Raw genomic sequence first — 17582 nt, 5'->3', positions numbered from 1 at the left:
ACAAACCACGCGCACACGTGCACACACACAGACAATGAACATTGCTTAATCCAACTATGGTCTTCCTTTCCTTCCCTTGTATTCTGGCCACTACTAGCAATAAGAGGTCGACGATCGCCAGCAGATCGTCGGCTCTTTGCCTCCCTTAATTTCTTCTCTAGAGAGAGAGAGAGAGGGGGGGGGAGGGGTTTACAGTGCTTCACGGAGAAGGAAGAAGAAGAAGATGACGATGGAAAGTTCAAACGGAAAAGAAAGAGAGAGCGCTTTAGGTTCGTTTTGCTGTTTGGATTTTGAAGAGTTGACATCATCCTCGACTTTCTGGATGAAGGACATTTTTTGTCCTTTTCTCTAACCATCGTTTCTCTTTTTTTTTTAAAAGAGGATATTTTTATCATTTTCTCGAACCATCGTTTTATGACAAAAATAACAAGAAAGGGTACTTAAGTCTTTGCAACCGCACTGGACTCTGATGCTAAGTGATGCCGACACACATGAATATGAGCCCCACAAGCTTATATATGCGGTGCTTATTCAGACCCCCGAACACGGACTTTAGCAAACAGTGTGTCTTCGAGAGAGAACACACAACACCCACCCGAACTGGTATGGTGTGTGTGTGTTGCGTGTTCTAGTAGAAATTACACATTGCAGAAACAAATAACACACCAACAGGATCAAAGACAGTGAGCATTGCCCTGTGTGTGTGCTTCTAGAAATAACTACATATTACAGAAACAGAGGAAGAACACACCAACATACACAAAGACATTGAACATTACCTAATGTGTGTGTATGTGTTCTACTAGAAGTTGCACATTACAGAAATAGAGCACTTAAAAACAAGAGAAAGAACACACCAACATTCACCAAGACAATGAATATTGCCAAATATGTGTGTAGGTGCGTGCATATAGTAAAATGCAGAATCACACCATCTGGTTTCACATAAAAATAAATAGAGAATGAACAAACCACATGCACGCGTGCACACACACAGACATTGAACATTGCTTAATCCAACTATGGTCTTCCTTTCCTTTCTTTGTATTCTGGCCACTACTAGCAAGAAGAGGACGACGATCGTCATCGAATCGCTGACTTTTTGCCTTCCTTAATTTCTTCTCTAGAGAGCGAGAGAGGGGGGGAGGGTTTACAGTGCTTCACGGAGAAGGAAGAAGAAGATAACGATGGAAAGTTCAAACGAAAAATAAAGAGAGAGCGCTTCAGGTTCGTTTTGCTGTTTGGACTTTGAAGAATTAACATCATCCTCGGCTTTCTTGATGGAGGACATTTTTTGTCATTTTCTCGAACCATCGTTTTCTCTTTTTTTTTTGAATGGAGGACATTTTTATCATTTTCTCGAATCATCGTTTCATGACAAGAATAGCAAGAAAAGGTACTTAAGTCTTTACAACTGCACCGGACTCTGATGCTAAGTGATGTCGACACACACAGGAATACGAGCCCCACGTGCTTATATACATGGCACTCATTCAGACCCCGAACCATCTTCGAGGGAGAACACACAGCACCCACCCGAACTGGTATGGTGTGTGTGTTGCGTGTTCTAGTAGAAATACATTGCCCTGTGTGTGTGCTTCTAGAAATAACTGCATATTACAGAAACAGAGGAAGAACACAAAGACATTGAACATTACCTAATGTGTGTGTATGTGTTCTACTAGAAGTTGCACATTACAGAAACAGAGCACTTAAAAACACGAGAAAGAACACACCAACATTCACCAAGACAGTGAATATTGCCAAATATGTGGGTGGGCGCGCGCGTATAGTAAAATGCAGAATTACACCATCCGGTTTCTCATAAAAATAAACAGAGAAGGAACAAACCATGCGCACGCGCGCACACACACACACGGACATTGAGCATTGCTTAATCCAACTATGGTCTTCCTTTCCTTCCCTTGAAAGACATCATCCAACAAAATTCAAAACACCCATCACCGTAACTCAACCAAAACAAACATTATAGAAACAAAACAAATATGGAACTAAAAAAAAAGTATCCCATCCTTATTCACATCTCTTTTCTAATCAATCCACCATACCCCTCCAAGCATAATATAAAAATAAAATAAAAAATAAATATCCCCCCCCCCCCCCTTTAAAACCCTTTAGGCGTAGTTGCAACAGCCTCAGCAGACTCCTTCTGGAGATCAGCCATATACAAGCAATAGTCAGCAATCTCCCTGAAGCTGGGCAAGCTCCTCAGGTCTATCTTGGTCCCATCGGTGAGTGTGATGACCAAGTCACCCCACTCCCCTATGAACCTAGGCACCACCTGAACGTCCTTTATCACCTTGTAAGTAAAGTCACTCCTGTCACTCCCGGTGAGCCCTGATATGACCGTCACTCTCAGGTTGGTGAACCTGTACCTCAAGAAGAAGGCCCTGAACACGGCAGCAATGGTCAGTGGCATCCACAACAGGGTGAAGCCCAGCAGGAGATTGGCCAGCAGGTCGCCGTAGTGTGCACCACCATCAAAGAAGACCCGTTCCTCCCTGGCTGGCTTCTGATCAACGGTCCTGATGGTGGACTTGTTGGTTGGGGATGATGAGACGTGAAGGGGAGAGAGGGGTCTTTTGGGGATGGTGGACTTGGTGGGGAGGGAGATTGGGAAAAGGTGGGATGGGGTCTTGGGTGTTGCAGATTGAGGTGAGAGAGGAAGGAATGAGGAGAGAGAGAAAGGGGAAGGAGATGATGACGCCATTTTGCTTATCTGCTGCTTCTTCTCGGATGGTGCATATTGATGATATATGGATGGATTGAATGGTCCATGTCGAACGTAGCTCACCCGTCCTTTTTCCCATTTCTTTGCCTTGATTAAATAACGTAGCTCAGTTGTTTCGGTCTCCAGTAGGGGTGTCCACGGGTGGGGTTTGGTTCGGACTCAGGTGGAACCAGACTTCCATCAGATTTTCGGGCATGATATCGGGTTCAGAACTGGTCTAATCAAGTCCATTATAAAAAAAAAAAACATATCCGGACCCGATAGAAACTACATGAATCAAACTCAGACCATGCCCGGTAAAACCATATTTTTTATCATTTTTACATTGAAAATTACGAGTCTTAATCAGAACTCGGGTCGGGTCTAGGTCTGGTATAGAATTTCACGAAATGTATTGATCGGACCTTCGGGTCTTCTTATTTATCACCATACCCGGACCCTGTAGGATTTTGTTCGGGTCGGGTCTGGGTAAACCAGGCCCGTTGACACACCTAGTCTCCAGTATACAGTGAAAATATCCGAGATATTTTTTAAAATATTGATGATATTTTGAAAATACCGTGAAAACCCTCGTCTGTCCAAATTAATGTTGTCCGTACTGGTACGGCCCTGAATCAAGTTTCAAAGTGATTCATGGAATCCGCCGATTCTGATTCTCCAGTTTTCAACCAGAGGATGACATGTGTCAGTAAAATAAAAACATAAGTAATATTAAAAATAATAGAATTTAATTTTAACAACTTTTAAGCATTTTTGAAATATAAACCAAAAAATCGGCCCTGTTTCGTATTGATTTTGGGCTGATACGACACGAATCTGCCAATTCAGGTTGCTTCGCAATGGATACTGACTGCACATTGGTCCAAATATTGGAAGTTGTTCCAAATGATTTGGTGGAGTCTGACCTCTTCAACTAAAATTTCCTGCTTAAAAATGGATTCACATGGTGCCAAGAAGGGTTGCAAATGAGTTGGATCTTTATCCGATTCCGACCAGATTGATGGAAACTTTGCCGCAAACAGATTGGATTTGGAACGCTTGCGGATTCAGTGTCAAAGAGTGTTAGATCACATCCAGATCCGAAACTCTACCGTGTGTTTCAAGTAGAATCCTGATCTAGAACTGGACCCACTCGGACCAGTATCCATTCAGCCCAGATCCGATCTATTTGCAGCCCAACAATGTCAATGGTCGAGGTTGTGTTGGGTACCTGACTCGACCCACCCAAACCTGAATGCTCGGGTTATGGGGCCAACCCCAATCATTTTCTTGACTCAATAAGACCCGTATCCCACAGCTAGTTGTGGGGTGTTGAGATACATACTGATCGAGTATGGCCTAATATCCACACGTACCGAAACTGGCAGGATCTAGGTTTGGTAATAAAGGAGATTCAATATATTAACTATTCGGGTCAGACCCATGGAGTTCAATTGGCATATGGAGTTTGTTATGGTTTATGAAAATTCCGTACCACACCTAGGTCTGACGTGAGTTCTGATTAAGATCCATAAGTTTTTTATGTAAAAAAATAAGACTATTTATTATTGGGTCTAGTCCAGATCTGATATGTTATCCTTATGGGACCTTGTATGGTTTTGTTTTTGGTAGGCCTAGATCCGGACCTGAACCTGGAACCATTGGTTTAAAGTTAGATCTGGGTCTGGCATATAGGTTGGAACTAAGAAAACTGAGAAATGTTTTGCTGCACATAAAATATACTTAATATCCTCCAATATCCGACCAAATCTGACTCTCTTTAGTTGGATCCAGTTAGCCAAAACCATGTCTGATTGTAATCACTATGGTATAAATCTGATTATAATCAGTATGGTTTTGAATTTTTCACCTAATCCAACGGATATCCAGACTTAATGGATATCCTTATCCAATTACACGTAAAAATTGGGATATAGTATGGATACGGTATAAGCTTTCTCCATCAGAATCCAAGTTTGACTCTGATTAGTCGGGTATGCTAATTGACCATATCTGACCCAAATCCAAACAGTTTACATCCCTAATCTGCAACTCAGAATGGCTCTAGGTTAGGCCAGTTCAGTACCATTGTATGACTTGGCAAGAGCACGATTTGGATTGTAAGGAAATCCAAGCTTTTCGAGCTTTTCCAATTTCATACATGCATTTGACATACGTAGGATCCATTGAATCTCCTAATTAAATAGGTTTGGATCCAATGTATGATCTAAATCTGTAAAACATCATAACAAGGACTCGGATACATTCAATGGAACCAGTCCAGGTTTAGAATAATTCAAAGCCGGATCTCTGAAGAGATCTGGATCAATCAAAACCTTCAAGTCAACTGGATCGATTAGATGGGTCCAATGTTCAAAACAAGTTGGATCCAAATGAATCCATATTAGTAAACATTATCGGTCTAGAATTGGATCAAAAAATATGGACCAATTCTAAAACATACAAAGACCTATATATATATATATATATATATATATATATATATATATATATATATATATATATATATATATATATATATATATATATATATATATATATATATATATATGTGAATGGTTATATTTGGATCTGATATCCAAACAAGGCCTAAAGTGGGTCTCACATAAGATAATTTAAGGTTTGGGTCTATTCGAACAAAACCCAACAAAGAACACAACATGATTTGCATTGAATTGGAATTAGATCCAAATTGGATCTGATCCAATCTCAATCCAACGCACTATATCTTATGTGAATTTTTTAATCCAAATCCAATTCAAAACCACACAATATATAAGTAGGATTGAGTTGGGTCCAAATGGACCCAACCCAATCCAATCCCGTAACCAACCCCTCCCCCCCCCCTTCTCTCTCTCTCTTAAATTTCATTTGGATTGAGGTTGGATCCAACCCGGATCTAAATAACCTAACCCCCTACTAATATATATATATATATATATATCAAAAGATTGAGTTGGATCCAAATGGACCCAACACAATCCAAATACACCATATAACACCCTCTTCTTAAAAGAGTTTGGATCAGAATTGCATCCAACCCGGATCCAAACATCCACCACCCCACCCATGCCTATTTAAACCCCCCACAATCTCTCTTGAAGACTCTCACTCTCCTGCCAATTTGTTCTCTCTCTCTCTCTCTCTCTCTCTCTCTCTCTCTCTCTCTCTCTCTCTCCCACTTGCTGCCACCCACCAGTTTGCGGTGGTTCCCGTCACCCCTGGTTGAGGTAAGGCCCTCCCCTTCTTCTTCTTCTTCTTCTTTCTTGGAAAGGCAGTGGCAACTACGGCTGCCACATTGGTGGTCGGTCAGAGAACACCCGAACATAGGGTGCCCTCTGTTGCCCTTCGCTGCCTCTTTGTAAGATCCATAAATTTTTTACTTTTATTAAATTTATTAAATATTAATTTTGGTTCAAAATTTTTGAGTATTTGTTTTTATAAGTCATTCAGCATTTAAGAAAAAAATTGTAAAATAAATTCAATACGAATTTAAAGGGTTTATGTGAATTTGACTTGATAATTATTCGCCTAAAGATTTGAATTTGAAACTGATATAAACTCTGATTCAAATTAGATTTGGATCTGATCTAAATATATTAGACCTGGTGTTTGAATAATAGATCTTTGAGAGATCTGAAATTCATTTTATGGTTGGGTTTGGATTTGTAATTGATCCTAATAGCAATGAGATCCAAATTGGATGTGGATCAATTAGGAAACTCAAATAAGGATCGTAATTAACATGATTAAAATTTAATTTATTCTAAATTATCATAAGAGGATAGGGTGGCTCAACCCCTAGTGGGACCCACTTATCCAAGAAATGAAGGTCGACCTCGCTTCTCTCTCTCTTTATGGCATGTAAGACATGGTTCAAAAAAATTATTTTTATATATAGCAAGCAATAAAGAAAGAAAAGAAGATAAGAAAAAAAATAATGGAAAGAAATAGGCAAGTGAGGGTCACCTCTCCTACTTAAATGAAAGGCACAACCCATTTTTAAAAACAAAGAAAGAAATGGAAAGGATGGATCGACCTTCCCTCTTCTCTTTATGATAATTGATAAAACAAAGGAAAAAATATAAAATATAGAAAGATTAAGACAAGAAGAAGAAGAAAAAAATAAGACATAAATACTTGCCTTGTTAGAGTAGAAACACTAAAGGGAAAAGAGGGGATGTGCTCTGTCATCTTTCTCATTCTTGTGAGGGGCTCCACAAAGAAGGGAGTCTTACGTGCCTTTCTCTCCTGTTCTCTTTCTATATCTCTCTCAAGCCTCTCTTTTTCTCTCTATCAATTTCTCTCTCAACTCTTCTCTCTCACACGGTTTAAGTGAAGAACAGTCATTAAAGAAGTTGTGTGGTTCGGTGTTCAGAAGAAGGTGCACACATTGGGCTTATCATCCTCATCTCTGCATTTTTATCAAAATTGCATCAAAGTAGAGTTTCTTAGACCACTTCTCGTAGATGATGGACCAGCATATAGGACCATGTTGGGTGCACATCACTGATGTGCATCGATCCACCTTGATCGGTGAGTTGGATGGCATAATGGATGTGAATCTAAACCATGTGGTTTATGCGAGTGTTTTGATTAAAGAATAACAAGAAACAAATTTTTATTCTAAAATCCAAATAATTAATATTCTACATGACTTGTTATTTTAGATTTTTAAGGCTTTGTGGTTGCTTTAATCATTCTTTTTGGTGTATCGATTTTTATCAAATGTGATTTAAGAATCTGAATATGTTTGTTACATGGCTATTATTTCATGATGTTAAATGATACATGTTGATCGACTATTTCTTATTTTGTGAATCGATTTAAAGGTAAGAAGGAAAATATGAGACCTTTCAATTTGGAAAATATGATAACATTACAATTTTATTTTTACTATTAATGTCATCTAGGAGTGTGTTTCCAGTTCATTGATGTTTATGTCTTAGTTATGATTCATTGATTTCAGATTTTGCTTGCTCACACGCACTCACACAAAAAAATATGGTTTATATATATATATATATATTTGAGTGTCAGTCTGTGGGTCTGCAGGGGATGGACAAGAGGACAAGGGCCTACATGACCCCAGTCCCTTCCTCGAGCCTCCTAGTCGAGAGAATTGGACCAGACCTGTCCTATCAGATGCAGCCCAACCTGGGTTGGTTCTGCTTGGACCTAAGAGGAGCAGGGTGCGCTGCTGCTGCTCATGGCAATACACCACACAGGGCAAGCAAGTGTCGGTTCAACCTCCAGCCTATTGGTTATCAGACCTGTTGCGACAGACAACATGACTGTCATAGCCAAATAAATATATATATATAATGTTGACCAGCTACAGTCTGCAGACCACCATCCAGTTGTCTCAACAAGGTGCTTGCACCGTGTTGAGCACAGCAGATGCAGCCTGCTGTGTTGAGCAGGGTGGGCAGTAGTTGTTGCACCTGCTTAGGTGCATCGAGCTGGGTTCAACTGAACCAGCCCACGTGCCTAAAATTGGGTTGCAGCCTCCTATAGTTCGCGAAACAGGTAAGGTATATATATATATATATATATATATATATATATATATATATATATATATATATATATATATATATATATATATATATGTATATGTGTGTGTGTGTTTTGAAAAATAAACACATATATATGTGTGTGTGAATCCATATGTACATATAAAATTAATGCTTGCATGCATATATGCATTATTCAATGCATTAAGTTGTATACTATTACATTTTTGAAATGCAGTAAAAAATAAGGTTTGAATGGTCTTTCTTATCATTTTATGTGATTTAGTGTACATGAATGTGATAAGACATAAGTTGTAATTTTTATCACTTGTGCATGAAAAGATTTATGTATCTTCCCTGAACTTTGCGAAAATGCATAATATGTTATATGCAATTATATTTCGCATGAAATTATATTTATTTCACATATGAATGTTATATCCATAGTCTCGATTATGAATGCATAATATTAAATGTGTGTGTTTGATAAATTGTAGGGTTGTGGACATGTGTATGGTTAATGAATGTGTGAAAGCTCAAAAATGTGCAGAGCAAGTTCAATAGAACCTTTGTAGTGTCATACGAGCGCTTGGGATTGTGTTTGTGTGTCATGCCAATACTGTGTTGTGATGGTGTCCTAAGTACATCTGTGTGTTTCACCCACGAGTTTGGTATATGATCTAATTAGACCAATTGGGTACTCTACGTATGTCCAAGATAATAAAAATGAACTGCATGAACATAAAAATAAAATAAGGTCAGGCTTGTTTTGTATCGGGGCTTGGTTCTGGACATCGTCAATGTTCTGACACTATGAGTATACTGGATGGGTGATCATAATGTACCAATAAATAATGTTTGACTACCACACTAGTGTAGTTGGTGTTCTTGCCATGAAAGTAGGCATTTTGTATACCCTGACATGATACGTGGGCTCTAGATACCTTGGTTGCTCAATAAGGCAGGTATAATTAATGTCACAAGTAATAAACTAATAAGGTTGATGCTCATCTAGCTAGTCTCGGAGTTACCTTGTAGAGGATAGATGGTACAAACTATGATGTGATAGTGGTGTATGCCCAAACTTGCTATGAGTGGCAATAGCTTGGTGGTTCCTCGCCCCCAAAGAGTTAGGAAACCAAGTCTTTCACTTTTGTCCTAACTGGATAGGTTAGAACTTCTTTAAAAGTCGAATGCATCCAGAAATCTCAATCTTTAAAGGAGTTATATTGGTCATTACACTGTCTTTTTAAGAATCTATTTCTGATAGTCATTTGGGGTATTGAAACACTCAAGCATAATAACCCCCTTAATGGTCTCATATGTATCGACATAAGCGAATTGTGCATACTCGCAGGGGGTTAATTGTGGAACATAAATGATAATTGTACAACTTTACATTTCTGAATGCAATTGATTTTACATAGTGAATTATGTAAATACAATATGGTTAGCTTTGGAATATGCCTTGAGATATGTTGTAATTCTGTCAATAATAAATGTTAAACATTTAATTTCTTATAATGCATACTTTTATATGTTTTGTAGTAATTATATTACTAATGAATGTTTAACATTAAATTTCTTATAATGCATGTTCTTATATGTTGGTATGTTATTTACATGATTTGGGACAAGTTCCCTACTGAGACTAGTGAAATATTTCGATGAATTATTTTTTCAAATTTTTTATTTTTGCCCCGCATCCCAATCAAATGCATAGATCAAGCCAAAATTTATATACTTTTACATGTCAAAAATTGATGAAAAAAAAGTGACAAATATAGTTGTTGGGAAAATCTCCACAAGCACAAATCTTGCCAGAAAAAAAAACAGGTTTTCTTAACAAATAAAACTCAAGAAAGTATCAGCATATACTAAAACATAAAATATACAATATAAAAAATATAATTTCAAAAAATACTGGACATTGGTTTTCATTTCATTAATGCTATGATAAAAACGCAAATTTTATAAAAAATAGATAATATTTTCAAAACGCACATTTATTATTTCAGTTGTAACATAGGGAAATTTTCAAAAAATGCACCTAAAGTTTGGGTATTAATAAAAACGCACCTAAGTTTTGGAAAATTTTAAAAAAGGCACCTTAATTTTTGCCCCGTTTATACAAAAAACAAACTTCCGTCCATTTAACCTAAGTTATCACTATCTCAAGATAAGTTAAGAGAGTTAATTTACTAGTTAACCGTTCAAAGTTTCCTTCCACTTAAAAGATTTATAATCCATTGCAATTAATTAAGGTTAGGAAACCAACCAAAAGGTTAATCTTTTCAAACCCTATCCTCTTGAAAGAGCTCGTGCATGCAAATTGTGATAGAAATTTCTTACATGTGTTTATACAGATGTCAATATAATGGAGTGATGCAAATACGCTAAGTGAGCTTTTTAGCTTTTTTGGTGTTTTTTATTATTATTATGACCCTTTAGATGTGTTAAAAAGGATCAGTTTACTGTGAGTTAACACCTGAATCATGTGTTACGATGTTTAGAGCTTTGAAAGTTTATAAAGATTTTGGACCATTGACTTTTCAAATATTATTAAAACCCCACCCATGTGTCTGAATCAAACACTCCAAGAGCTAATTTCTATAATTAAAAACAAGGATGTAGATCATATCTATATATAGTCAAAATTTAAAAATAAAATAAGCCCAAAAAACTTTTAACACGCTTGCATCACTCCAAAATACTGACATTTTTAAAGTTGTACCTTAATTTTTCTGAAGCAGGTTATATGTCCCCCCCCCCCCGAACAGGGCCGGTAGGTCCATCTCATGTTCGGGTGTTTCCAAAGAGCGCCACGTATAAGATGCAGACTGGCATGTATCCCCATGTGTGTCTGCATCACATTGCATCGTAATTTGGTGTCGTCGCAAAGACTTAAGTACCCTTTACCGTCATTCTGTTCCTCTTCCTCGAATGGACATAAATGCCCTCTATCTAGAAAACTGAATCGGCGGTTTATGAAAAGGACAAAACTGCCCTCCATCGTTATCACGCCAAAATGTTCAGCAAAGTTTGTGTATGTAGCAAGTTGTATGTTGTAGGATTTAAATAATTCAAAACAATCCATTCTCGCCCTAAGCAGAAAACTCTACCAGAGCCTACTTTGCTTTCATCTGTTGTCGCTGGAGCATCCTTTTCTTTGTTCTGCTGCCGCCAGAGCATCCATTTCTGTCTTACGCGCAGTCGTAGCATCGTTGCCACCATCTGTTGCGTATACATTGTTACTATTTCTTACTCTACAGTTGGAATATCCAAAATCCTATCATTTCGGTTAGTTTCATGTAAGGTTTCGTTATTCAATCTGAAGGTTGTTTCTTATACAACGATTTGTAAGTTTGATAAATCTTACAACGATGTGTACTTATAAACCCAAATATTGCGATGATTTTTTAATCATGATGATCGTTTAATGTGTTGTGCAGGTTAGCAATGTATGCGGCTCATTAGATAAGAGATACCCCATCGTTCTATGGGTTGTGTATTAGAGAAGTGATCCGTCAGTCCCATCTATCTAAGGTTTTTGAAAGGTACCAAAATATACTTAAGATTGAGAACGATAAAGACTGGGAAAAAGCGTTGGAATTGTATTATGCGGAGGATTATCCATCAGATATCGAGGTTGCGGACCAAAGGAAGAATGCTGAAGAACTAAAGATGCAGAAGAAGGATGACCAAGAGAAGGCAAAGCAAAGAAATAAGGAGGAAAATGAAAAGAAAAGGCAAAGGAAGAAGGCAGAGCAGAGGGAAAGGCAAAAAAAGAATAAGGAGGAGAGGGAAATTAGATTTAACAATCTAATGAAGGATGCTAAGATGGAAACGGACCAGATGTACTTGGAGCTTAAAGCAATGCGAATCAAGGTAAAGCTACTGAAGGAGGTGGAGGAGAGGCGAAGACAAATGAATAAGGAGGAGAAAGAGAAGGAACGGAATAAGCCGCAATATGAGAAAGAAAAGGAAAGGCGAAGGAGGGAGAAGGAGTTTGAGGAAGGTAAGAAAATGCAAAGGCAGAAGAAGGAGGATGAGGAAAAGAAGATAAATAAGTTTGTTCTGTCTGTGAAGATTTAATAATATGTTTAGCGATTTTTGTATAGTGATTACTGTGTTAGGTATTAATATGTATAGCGATTACTGTGATAGTTTGTGTGCAATCAATATTATTTATAGCGATTAATAGAATATTATTTATAAGTACAAATGGTACTAATTTGCAATTGGTAGGAATAATATTTATTTTGTGTTACAGGGAGGTCATAGGAGAAGTAGAGCACCAGGTGAAAATCTCGGAGGTCGGTGTCAATGGCCTGTAGTTCTGTCGTGGTATGGTCAGCTGAGTGCATATCAGAAGGATCGATTACGAAATATGCACTTCGGTGGCCTTTTGGACCAGCAATATTTTGAAACTTGCTGGAATACCATGACCCACCTAGTAAATAAGTAATGACGCAACCTATAGAAGCAACCTGGAGTTGTACTTACAGAGTATTTACACAGGCAATGAACGAGAAGCAACCTGGAACTGTACTTACAGATGGTGATCACGCAATTGCGGCTGCAGTGCTTCATGTGTGGCCAGATGCACATCATTGGCTATGTTTGTGGCATATCTTTCAAAATGCAGCAAAGAACATATGACACATATTCAATCAGAAAACAGGGTTTGATAAAAAGTTTACTTAGGTGTGTGCTTGAGAGCGTAGACGAGATCACCTTTATGTCTGATTGGGAGGAAATGATTCAGACATACGACCTTGAAGATTGTCTTTGGTTACAAAATTTATATGGAGAAAAAGAGAAGTGGGCATTGGCATATGGAAGACAATACTTTTATGCTGGTATGATAAGCACACAGAGAGCTGAATATATGCATGTCACTTTGAAGAAAACCTTGTATTCATGCTTAACAATGTTTCGCTTCATGGAACAATATGAATTATTTATAGACGGTCTAAGACAGAATGAGCTTGAACAAGACGTGAAATGCTTCAATACACGACCTCCAACTTTTGGGATGAAAATATTGATGCAACCTGCAGATCTATATACACTAACTGTATTTGAATGGATCAAGAAAGAGGTATTTTATGTCATGAATTGCAATATTGAAGGACCCATGCAAAGCGAGAATTTGCGCAAATATTGTATTTTATGGGAGGGCGAAAAGCATCACAAAAGGCAAGAAGCACATGTCACGTACAATGTGGACAATGGACAAGTTGAATGTTTGTGCAAAATGTATGAATTCAAAGGTTTTTTATATTGTCATGCATTAAAGGCACTTAATCAAGAGAAGATACAAGAAATATCGAAGTCTTATGTAATGCGAAGATGGAGAAGACAAGCAAAGATTGAAATGCTTGATATGGACGATGTGAGTAAACCTGGTGTCGACGAGAAGTGCCACATAGCCTTCCGTTACCAACAACTGTGTAGGTCATTTATGCATGTTGTTGATTTGGCATCGAGAAGTGAAGAAGGCTATGTATGCATGAGAAAAGCGTCAAGGGAGTTACTTGAAAATGTACAGTTAATTAACCTTCAGTCTGTTGCAGCGAATGAATATCAGTCGAAGATAATGGGATCGAACAGCGTAGGTGAAAATCATGCTTCACTTGACACTTCTGAGAAGTTGCAGCGTAGCCTAAACATCATCTTCAACAAGTCGGTAGTGAACGTTGTTGATTATAATGGACATATTCATGAAGCGAAGGGTATCAAAAGAAAACCTGCCTCTGATCGCAATCGTCGGAGGACAAATGGTGCACTAGAATTGGTTGGTAAGAAAAGGTCCAAGAAACAGCCAACCTCTAATCAAAAGCAACAAAACCCTTCTCATGAACAGGCATGTAAGACATTATATTGTTTCCCATTACGTGAAGCTTGTCAATATCTAACTCGTGTAATGTTCAACATGCAGCAATACCCTAAAGATGTAATACCCAACGTGCTAACCTTCATTCCTCCCAACCAGATTTCTGGCAACGATAGCTTCAGTTTTACAAGTCTTTTGGTATGTAATCAATGTTGGGATGAGGTTTGCATTTCTTGTGAAACTTAAGGCAGTGTTTTATATTTTGTATTTCATGACAGGCTCTGATGAATTCGCAAGAGAAAAATGGTACACAGGAATCTCGTTTGGGCTATTAACTAAGTGGTCATGCCTCTTTGCATGACACGATTTCCACATTGTCGGATTTGTTAAGAGTTTAGAGTTTCCAGCAGAGGTCATTTATTGAGAAATTGTTGTGTTTCCCTTCTTATTCGAACCGCAGCAGAACTCCTAAGACGTCCACTGATCTTGCCGAGGAAGTCTTTCGTAATCTTTGGATTTTGATTTGTCGGTGACGATTTGTGGTCTGTGGTTGGTGGTGCGTGAATCGATCTCATATTCGTTGTATAGTGATTTGTGCAGTCATCCGGCTGCGATTTGTACGAGTAATCTATAACAGTCATTCGTATATGGTTAATACATATTTACAATGATTCGTATTACAAATCATGTGCATCGATTTTATGAGAAATTTATAACAAAGTAACGATTTGAACACATAAATCGATGTACGTACAGCATAATACAGTACAAATGGAGACGAAAATTGAACATGAAGCCTATAACATAAACCATATACCCTAAACTGAGTGAACAACAGAGAACACATTTGCGATTTATGTGGTCAACATAGGCATGTAATCAACGTTCGGAAATGATAAAAGTAAAGATCTATACGAAATGATTGATGTTCACAAATCGTTGTAATTCTCTACCTCCTGCACTGAAAATCGCAAAATAAATTTGGGTTGTATGCTGTCAAAAAAAGATGGTAATGTTCTCCGTTGAATGATAATAGTCAGCAGCGATAAGGTAACTAAATCGTTCATAAATCACAATTTTCCTCGTCGTCATTGAAAGTAAATCGCAGTACACATATGTGATTCCTACGGACAGCGAAGCATGTGTTGAAATTTTTTTGGTTGATCGTACATTATTCATTGATCACAGTGGTTGAGCAGTAGATCTTTTGGCTCATAAATAGTCACACAAGTACTGGACGGTGTGATTATCTTCTACTTCGTGAACCAGCAACAGTCTTACCGACGGTTCCTTTATAGACCTAGAGTTCCTCCCTCGAACATGTAACCAGCTACATACCAAATTGTGGTCGATGAGGCAGACGAAGACAGCTACACGACCAACAATGGTGAATCATGCATATATTGTCTACACATCGTCTTCATTTTCATCAAAATCCTTCTCTTTTATGTCATTTTTGCGATTTGTGTTGTGTACTCTATAATGTAATTTCAATATCGTTCATTGCAAAATCCTTATTCATTTCAGTAGAACATCCACCGACGAAGTTGGGCGAAAACTTAGTCAATTACTCCTGGAGGACATCAAACGAATGCATAATGAATTTGCACAATGCAACATGATCAGTAATTTTGTTCGTATGAAACTAGTAGGAGTTGTCTATATACGTAAGTCATGTGTACGTACGTTAACAACATCATATTTGCTGCAAACAGACTATATTCGATTTCATCAGTTATATTAAAAGCAACGCACCAAGTAAAACTATAAACATCGTCAGCCCGTATTTCATGGTATATCGGTTGTATTTTATGTTGCTTTTGGTTATTGATTTAGTCCACTTAATTTGTATTTTAACATTGTTGTTAACAATGTTTCGGTTTGCAGACTATCTTACGTCGTTTGCCATACTCCAGTGGATTTAAAGACGGTCTACCTTATTGTGTTAACGGTAATCATTGCAGAGACTTTTTGTCAAGTGAAAAAGTAAGTAAACAAACCTACAGTGCAAGGTTACAACATAACAGTGCTAACATCATTTTTACGATCAATTTGTAGATATTGATTCTTACACTCTGACAATTTGAAAAACATTGGGTCTTATACGTGATGGATTTATATGAAAAACAACTATGACGTTACAATTCGTTAGAAGTTGACAGTGGTTTACGGCTTGACATTTCTTATCTCATAAGATTTCATCTATATGAGTATTGTGTCGTGTATTGGGGTCATGAATTTACTTTTGGTCGCATTATTCTCAGATCGGTTTCGTCAAAGGCATTTTGGGAGTCGAAGTTAGCGAGTGGATCTATCGCACGGCATACCATGTTCTTTTACAAAATAATGGTGTTGATTGTGGCGTATTTGTAATGAAGTACATTGAAGCGATATACAATGGTGCAGAACCCTGTTTCGACGTTGTATGTCATTTCTTGGCCTCTGTTATTGGGGATTAAATGCATGTCTATTGGTTCCACATTACAATTTGTTTTTGCAGGTTGATATACCTGGATTCCGCGAAGAACTCTGCAAAAAATTGACAGCCTTTCTAATAGCGGAGGAGAGACTAACGAAGCCGCCACGAGGATCTAAAAGGCAACGAACAACGGTGCCCACCACGCCAGAGTAATTTCATGTTCATCTATTTCATGTAGATAATTTAATGAATAGAGAACGTCCACAACTTAAATAGTTAACATCAAACTTTCTGGATGGAGGACTTTTTTGTTCTTTTCTCAAACCGTAGTTTCACAAGTTTTGAATGAAGGATATTTTTGTCATTTCCTCGAACCGTCATTTCAGGGCAAGAAAAGCAAGTAAGGGTGATTAAGACTTTGCAACAGCAGCAGAGTCCGATGTAAAGTTATGTCATCATACACGGGAATACGAGCCCCATGTGCATAAATACATGGCGCTCATTCGCCCCCCCGAACACAGATGTGGGATTCAGTGAATCGTCGGGGGTGAACATACACCACCCTCTCTAATTTTTCCCATGTCACTTCAAACTCTTTTACATGTTTATATTTGTTTTTGACATGTACATTGTTGGCAGTTGTGATTAAGTATGGCAGTGGACCGGGGGAAACTGGCCCCTGCCCTGCCTAGTTCTGCTTGGTTCGGGGATGGAGGACATGAAACGGGGATGGACTTACGCTTTTCCTGCCATATCCTCGATCTTAATCCTTCTTTAGGGACGGCAATGGACAGAGGGAAACCCCACCTTTGGATCGGGGATGGAGGACATGAAACCAGGATGAAAGCTGGGATAGAGGTTAAAATCAAAACCCGAGTGTTAATTGAGGACGGGATTTTGAGATGGGGCAGAGATAGAGACCTTGTCCCCCGCCCCAGTCCACTGTCATCCCTAGTTGAGATTTGCATATTTCTTAGATTTTGCTGTGATAATTACAAAAATCATTGCAAAATGAAAATGACAAAAAAAAAGGTTGTATTGTTCAAGCCTTTTTTC

At 38.1% G+C, this 17582-nt stretch overlaps 1 protein-coding gene across 1 annotated transcript; it reads right to left on the bottom strand.

Annotated features, from left to right (window-relative positions):
- Window positions 1–1804: 1804 nt before the first annotated feature.
- Window positions 1805–2735, bottom strand: LOC149820513 (uncharacterized). The gene has a single exon (XM_089983511.1). It carries the CDS (start codon window positions 2729–2731, stop codon window positions 2126–2128), a length of 606 nt encoding a protein of 201 aa, XP_089839637.1. The 5' UTR covers window positions 2732–2735; the 3' UTR covers window positions 1805–2125.
- Window positions 2736–17582: the final 14847 nt, after the last annotated feature.

The sequence above is a fragment of the Nuphar pumila genome, chromosome 12 (assembly GCF_984573655.1).
Source record: "Nuphar pumila chromosome 12, dmNupPumi1.hap1.1, whole genome shotgun sequence".
Classification (NCBI taxonomy): domain Eukaryota; kingdom Viridiplantae; phylum Streptophyta; class Magnoliopsida; order Nymphaeales; family Nymphaeaceae; genus Nuphar; species Nuphar pumila.
The sequence above is the reverse complement of the archived record's forward strand: the minus strand, read 5'-3'. Positions and strand labels throughout refer to the sequence as shown.

What these genes read in the sequence shown, in the direction of transcription:
- LOC149820513 (XM_089983511.1), bottom strand. Translation starts at nt 2,731, where the DNA reads ATGGCGTCATCATCTCCTTCCCCTTTCTCTCTCTCCTCATTCCTTCCT.